The 7,949-nt window shown below is 30.0% G+C and overlaps 2 protein-coding genes across 2 annotated transcripts in view; both read right to left on the minus strand.

The window, feature by feature from the left end:
* The window catches only part of LOC108685325 (B9 domain-containing protein 1), a 4,574-nt gene extending 2,853 nt beyond the window's left edge, over nt 1-1,721 (minus strand). The window contains exons 1-3 of the mRNA XM_018190056.1: nt 1,596-1,721; nt 623-734; nt 374-482 (exon numbers count right to left, since the gene is read on the minus strand). Coding sequence (XP_018045545.1) covers nt 374-482; nt 623-734; nt 1,596-1,721 — 347 coding nt within the window. The remainder of the gene's footprint in view (nt 1-373; nt 483-622; nt 735-1,595) is intronic.
* Nucleotides 1,722-3,993: 2,272 nt separating this feature from the next.
* Nucleotides 3,994-7,949, minus strand: part of LOC108685335 (probable aconitate hydratase, mitochondrial) — a 13,570-nt gene continuing 9,614 nt past the window's right edge. The window contains exons 6-9 of the mRNA XM_018190074.1: nt 6,782-7,070; nt 5,829-6,102; nt 4,962-5,310; nt 3,994-4,313 (exon numbers count right to left, since the gene is read on the minus strand). Coding sequence (XP_018045563.1) covers nt 4,170-4,313; nt 4,962-5,310; nt 5,829-6,102; nt 6,782-7,070 — 1,056 coding nt within the window. The 3' untranslated portion in view covers nt 3,994-4,169. The remainder of the gene's footprint in view (nt 4,314-4,961; nt 5,311-5,828; nt 6,103-6,781; nt 7,071-7,949) is intronic.

A 7,949-nucleotide genomic window follows, 5' to 3' on the forward strand; every position in this document is an offset into this window, starting at 1 on the left:
GTTTCATATATAATTATACATATATAAAATTGACATATTTTATATATATAATTATATATATAACATGTTCATTATATAACATTTTCTCCGGGTAAATAATAGGAACAGGGAATAACAGATTTCAAACTATCAGAAACTGCGTACATCAGATTGCACGGTTTCTCAAAGGATGAAGGGTGTGGTCGAGTTGCCACTACGAATGCTTCGAAGCATTGATTAACCAATCGGAAGAAAGAATTTTACTAATTAATCAACCAAAAATGCTTCAAAGCATTCGTAGCGGCAACTTGGTCGTATCCGAAATCTATATATAATTTGCTGTTTCTATTGTACATATTCTATTGTACTTTCAGCTGTGTCTCAGGCTTAATACCTTTTTTCATGATATCCAGTTTTCAGAGGTAAATGACACACTCCGTATCCCTTGATGACGTCGCGACCGAAAAAATCCAAGCCGTAAATCGACATGATAAGTTGTGGCCCTATTTGGCAAATACATATTTGTAGATTAAAAATATGAAATGTGAAAAGCACGGGAAAAATTTTTTTTTCACATTTTTTACTCGTTTTATCCTTCCTTTATAAAATCGTATCATAAAAAATATTTCTGCACATCACTCACATCCATGTGGATTTGTACTTTTGAACGTAATCTCCAATGGAAAGTTCCATACGGCGAGATTTCTAGAATCGTTGCTGCATTTGCACATTTGTGTCAACCCTTCTTCGATTCCCTATGAAAAGACATTTTATTATAAATTCGCGATTTCACAAATTAGATATCTAAAAGTTATTTCAATTCGCGAATTTATTTATATAGACTAAAAAAGAATACGTTTTGAATCCAAAAAAAACTTGTATAATTGGTGACATAAAAGTGAATTTTTTTGGAATATTTTTAGAACTCTTAGGAATATTTTTAGAACAGAAATGGGATAGAAAAAGAATTTATTTCGTAAGTAGGGAATGAAAAAAGAATTTTTTTAGATTTTTTTTCATTTTTTTAAATTCTCTGTGCTATCTGAGTTAAGATCATCAATACCACGCGACTCTTTATCTTAATATTTACTCTATTATGATATAATTATTCTTTAAATTTCTTAAAACTATTTTGCATAATTGAATTCAAAAACAACCATAGAAACAATAATTAATTTATGTTAGCTCAAATAGAAATAAAAAATACAAAAATAATAAAAGGCATAGAACATTTAAATCATAGGTCTTTTTTGCGCAAGATTTGTTCGAATTTGTTGTGAAATAATAGAAATCTTGCGCATAAAAAATCCAGCGTGTGGTTTAAATGTTCTATGCCTATAAAGCCATTGTTATATTCTTTCTCATTAATTTTCTTACTGTTAAAATATACGAATAATGAATAATTAATAGAATTTTGCAGTTAATTAATTATATTTAGTTGACATAATTTCGAAATTTTATTGGTCAATAAATATTATATTCTAAACATAAAAGGAGTTTATATGAAGTTTTTCCTTTTGATGTAATTCAATATTGTCGCATGTCTTAAATTCCCTTGACAATAATAACTTAATTTTATTGTTCCTTTCGACTTTCTTTTATCTGTGGGAACTTACCGCAACGACGCTCCAGTCAGATCCGAAATGAAAGCTGTACTTGCAATAAACGTTATTGACCTCATAAAACTCTGCATGCTCGATAGAGCCGGTAACAGAGAGAAAAAATTGTCCTTCCACTGACATATTCCTCGACAAAAGAAAGCTTTATTTTTTGAACTTCCTTTTTTGACCAATAATACCCTGATAATTCGCCCTTTACAAACACTCAAGACTCGTAATGCTCTTAACTTTCTGTTTATATAATCGAACTCGCAAGTTACCATGGAAATGACACATGTGTACTTAAAATGGTAACGCATTGTTGCGTGTGAGTTATGTTGTGAGCCGCAACTGTATCATAGAATTTTTATGTTATTATTAATATCCTCGAAATTTCTTTGAAATGAATCTCTAATAAATAATTTATTTATACCAATGGTATAAATATACCATAATTTTTTTATATATCTTTTCTCTGAAATTTGATATGACCCATTACTTTTTTATTATTTATATAAGTGAAAAATAATTTTAAAAAATTATTTATGTAATATATAATTTCAGTTTATTATAAATTTAGAAGTTATTATATAACTTTAATTTATATTTATATAGATAAAATTTAATATTTCTTTATATTTTAAAGTACATATATAATAACATTTATCTTTATAATGAATGCTAATATACTAAAATAAATTGCATATTAATGCCCATGAGCGGACAAAAAACTAAAATAAAATCTGATACACAAAAGAAATAATTTTATTAATATTAATGAAATGTGCTTCCATGGAATCAATGAACTATGTTCAGCAAAGAAACCGATTTGAGCGCTTAGTGATTCTTTATTATGATTAATTCCTACATTTAGATTCGGACAAGAACTAGTCATATTAAACAATCACCGCGGTTATTGTTTATATAAATTTTCTTTGCTGAACACAGCCAATAATTTCTATATTTGACCCAATGTAAGAAATAGTCAATCGAATTTATGTTCAGAATTCATTTTTTATTTTGCAATCCTCAATAATATAATAAAATCAACAAAGGCTTTACAAATAATAATAATAGTTACAAATAATAAAAGTCAAAACAAGGAGCATGCATTTTTTGCCTAATTTGTTCTTTATTCTGATAATAAATATAAATAATATTAAGACTAAGAACAACCGAAATGTATACGAAAAGAAATATATATACGAATATAACAATTAGATAGAGAACACCTTTAGTGATCAAAGTTAAATGTTTCGTAATACTTATAATACAATATATTCTTTATTAAATCAATTTATTTCTGTTTTGATAAAATACAAGAATTTTCATATTTAATTAAATTTATTTTCATCGGTCTAAATTCATATCATATTGATTAAGAATTAAATCAAATTTTGCTGCAAAAAACCATTATGATTATATCAAATTATTTATTAGTTCATATATGCACATATATGCATCCTGTCTGTGAGTATGTCACGTGATCTGAGTGTATTACGTAACTATATATTATGTAAAAACAGTGTATGTGATTCTCTCCGTTTATATACTATGTGAAAGTACATGAACTTGAAAAAATATGGTGCTATCTTCAAACATGATAGCAAAGTCGGCAGTCTAGATACAAAAATCTACACTAAGATTACCTTTTTCAGCTGATTATTTGACTGATATCTTAACTAATATAATCGTATAGCTCAATATCTTTAAACTCTTTGAATTGCACGTTGTTTTGTCTTCGCCAGATAGAATCAAAGAAGGTTGGAGCGAATAGTGTTCTCTTCTCTGATTTCCGCCATTTATAGTGCAACTTCCGCAAATGTGCATGTATGTACATATACACAATACTAGTATGATACAATACTAACGTATGCAGCACCGTATGTTCCATTCATACGCTCCTATCATATCTCCTATTCATTTCAACGATAAACTGAAAATGATGACTCCGGTGAATCCGCTCCACTCTTCCTTGATTCTCCCTAGTCTTCGCATAGCACGCACGACATCTACAAGAGAATGCTTGAAACAAGGGAATTAATGAAGATCAATTAAGGTCGTTCATTGGCTAATAGTATATTTGGCTTTTTTCCGAAACAATACATTTTTATAAAACCAGTTAACAACTAGAAAATAATGATGGCGCTTCCTCATTGATAATAATATATATGTACATGTAATAACGCCTCAAATTGTGTTTACGATTCTGAAACGAGCGCATTGACGTAGAATAAAACTCTATTCGTCAGAGTTTTGTCTGTCAAACTTGTAAATATACATTCTCTTCGCGTTGTATAAGCGATTAGTATTGTCAAGTAAAAGTGAGGCAAAGGGCTACTGAAATTGACTAACATCATACATCTAAAATATACCTAAATATATCTGAATTTTGTCTTTAGATGTATTTTGAATATTTTTATGATGTATAAACATTGAGCTGCGATGGCTAGATATTGTATCATACCCATTCACTTGTTACAAGAGAACAGATACGTGATGACATTGTATTACCCTAATCGGATTCGACATATTTTTTTCTATTCCGTTTCCGCATATGACTCTTCGAATAAATATCCATTCGGAATTAGTTTATCGTTTATCACTCGATATTTCCTTCATGCGGTTCAATGCAGAACCGGCTTTGAACCAACCGATTTGCTGCTCATTCATTGTGTGGTTCAAACTGATGGCGTCCACTTTACCGTCTTTGTGTTTGATTTGAGCTTGGACCGGCTGAAAAAATCATATCAAACAAAAGAAAAGTCAAACATTCAAAAATTTTATATGTCAGATATTAAAAATAAAATTAAAGTTAAAGTAATTTAATTATATTTTAATTATACATATATGTATATATTTTCGCAACACATCTTTGCGTTCTAAGGGGAGTGAGAAGAGTAATTATACATATTATGCGATCTCACAGGTTTCAATGACTTTGACATATATTGTCGAGGTCATGACCTGAATTATCTCCAACAGATTTTAGCTGTTATTCGTTAAAAAGAAAAGTTTAAAAAAAATAATGTCTCTTTTCTACTATATAGAACAAAAATTATCCGCTTTAAAATAGATTTCCTGCTTTAAAAATAAAAATTTTCTTTAAAAATATTATTTTTTCATATAATTTTTGTTTTATATAACAGCGCATAGGTGTGCGCACGACTTTCCACGCGGTTTACTTCATCTTCGCGTGGAAAGTTGCGCGGCCTTTGGCAAGGAGGGACGTTTACAAAAATATTATTAGACATCAAGATTCAATCTCGATTATGATCTCGATTTTTATTGCCTTATTTATTTAAAATATTTCCTTAAGTTTCTGAAGTTAAGTCCTTTTGTTTAACTTATTTTCGTATTACAAGCAAAATATTTTTTACAAACCTTGCCAGGTGCCAGATCATTCAACCCGAAAAGACTGATCTTGTCGTTAGGTTGAATTTTGTCGTAATCCGCAGGGTTGGAGAAGGTCAAAGGCAAGAGACCTTGCTTCTTCAAATTTGTCTCGTGTATACGTGCAAAACTCTTCACGATGATGGCACGACCGCCAAGATGACGCGGTTCCAGGGCAGCGTGCTCCCTGGAGGAACCTTCACCATAATTCTCGTCTCCCACCGCAACCCATTTTACACCCTTCTTCTTGTAATCGCGTGCAACGTCAGGTACGGCACCCCATTCATTTGTCAGTTGATTCTTGATCTTATTCATCTCGCCATTTTCAGAATTAACAGCACTAAAAAGATTATATGACAAATGCGATTCACGTAACATTATCGTATTGATAATATTACACATAATTTTGAAAAATTTATTCTTATATCATTTCTGTTATCATCAAAAGTGAACACAACGAAAAAAAAAATTAACCAATAGGAAATAAGAAATAACGACTTTATAACGGTCGAATTTAAATCTTTAATGTTTAAATACTTTCATGTAAATTTGTACATACTAAGGTAAACTGTACATACATATATTCTATATTTGCATAATTATTTGCATTGTGCACCGAATTAATTTTTTTCGGAACTTAGAAACGTAGCTAACTACTGTAGTAATATCACAATTGATGCTCAATAAGAATTTTTTAAGAATCTTAATATGTTGGAAATCTCTGTGAATAAATTTACTTTTTATAGCCAAAATATTATCTTAGCCGGGAATCGAATCCGGTCTCTAACATTCTCTTGAATTACTTTCATTTCCTAATTTAAAAATCTTAATTTATAATTTGCTTTATGATTTGCTTACCCAATGAACATATTGTTGGAAATATTATCAAGATGTCCACGATATTTAAGCCATGGCCCAGCCGCGGAGATGTGATCTGTGGTGCACTTGCCTTTGACTTTAATCAGGATCGTCAGGTCCTCTAGGTCCTTGCCATTCCATTTATCGAAGGGTTCCAGCAACTGTAATCTTTGGCTTTTGGGATCTACATCGACCTTAACTTTGCTACCATCTCTTGGTGGTGTATCGAAAGTGTCCAGACCGGGGTCAAAACCACGATTGGGTAATTCGTCACCTGTACAAATAGATTTATCCAGTAATACATATGTATCATAAATATACACAAAAGGAATAACATTAATAGCTAGGAATAATCTACTTTTATAGAAATTTAATACTGAAAGTAATTAATTACTAACAACAATGCTCAAAATAAGTAAATAATCATTATCTTTCAGTATTAAATTTTCAGGATTGGAAATAATTCATTTCTTCCAACAAGTTCTAGATAGAGTTACTTTTTTTTAGTAATTGCAACTTACTTTACTTCTTTTTTTTCTATCTATAACTGCAACTTAACTTAGTTACATTTTTTGATAACTAGTAATTAAACTAGTAATCAATAACTTACTTTTATATTCACTTTATATATTTCAAACTTATTCATTAATATATAGACTTATCATAATAAAACCAAAATAAAATAATCAGTGATTATTTCTTGTGATTAGAATATATTTTAATCCCTGATCATCATCGCATTCTGTAAACGTCTGTATTAAGAATTAAGCTAAGAGCCTTTTAATGTATAATATATCTTAATATTGTATTATTATCAAATTAACAAAATCATTTTCAATTAGCTGCTGTTAACATATTATAATAATGTTTTTCCGCGTGTATTTTTTTTGCTAACAACTGACATATGACAAATTCTATAATATACACACATACGACAAATATTATCAACTAACCATATGGACTGTCCAGGAGAAATTCTTTTCCATCTTTGCCCTTTAATCTATCTTTCACCGGATTGAAATCAAGTTTACCAGTGATGGAGAGAGCGGTAACAAGCTCGGGACTTGTTACAAATGCGTGCGTCGCTGGATTAGCATCATTCCTGCCCGTGAAGTTTCGATTATACGATGTGACAATCGTATTTTTCTCTCCCTTCTTAATATCCTGGCGATTCCATTGACCAATGCAGGGCCCACAGGCATTAGCTAACACTGTACCACCGAATTCACGAAGCGTTTGCGCCTAGGGCAAATTAAAGTTTATACGTAAATAACGTAAATAATTTTCTGATATTTTTATTAAAATAATATTTTTCATGTTTTTAATTTTTTGCGCTTCCCTTTCTATTATATTTTGTATATTTTCAATTTTTTTTATATTTTTTTAATTTTCAATAATATTTTATATTATTTTCAATTTTTCATAAAATAAAATTGATTCCCCATTTCATTGATGGATAATCTTTTATAAAAAACCACTTAAAAAGTATCGAATCGAATTGTGCTCTATATATTTCTTAATTCATAATCATATACGTCAATATGGCCTCTTATGCAACAAATCTCTTTGTATTCTTGTAAAAGACGTATTAAAAAACGAATCACTTTGCTTTAAAACGAATCTCTTGCTCATCCTCGCTTCCTGCAAATATGCTTCGCTAACACTGTAGAGCAAATTAATGTTATAAAGCGTCATACAGTGTAAACAATTTTAGGACACTTTTTTTTGCTAAATAATCTATTTTATTAATACACAATCTTTTGCACTTTCTGTTATACATTTCTTGACAAAAGAAAGAGATTACATATGGGTGCTTCTATTCTAGACATCTAGACGCTTGAATTAAGATCATTAAGATCATCTTTTCGATAACAATGACATATACAACTTCAACAAGTAGAATCTTTTTTGTATCAATATGAATCAAATTACTTCTATGTATTAAGTGTACAATTTTGCTTCCGCCGTTTTTTTTCCGAAATTCGAGGCTTTATTGTAAAAAACTGGTTATACATTTATGATTCAAAGTATTGTCCATCGCTGGCCACTACTTTCTCCCATCTTTCGGGTAGCGTACCAATCCCGCGTCGAAAAAAATTGGTCATCTTTTGAGGCTATCCA

Source organism: Atta colombica, unplaced genomic scaffold (genome assembly GCF_001594045.1).
Source record: "Atta colombica isolate Treedump-2 unplaced genomic scaffold, Acol1.0 scaffold150, whole genome shotgun sequence".
Lineage (NCBI taxonomy): Eukaryota > Metazoa > Arthropoda > Insecta > Hymenoptera > Formicidae > Atta > Atta colombica.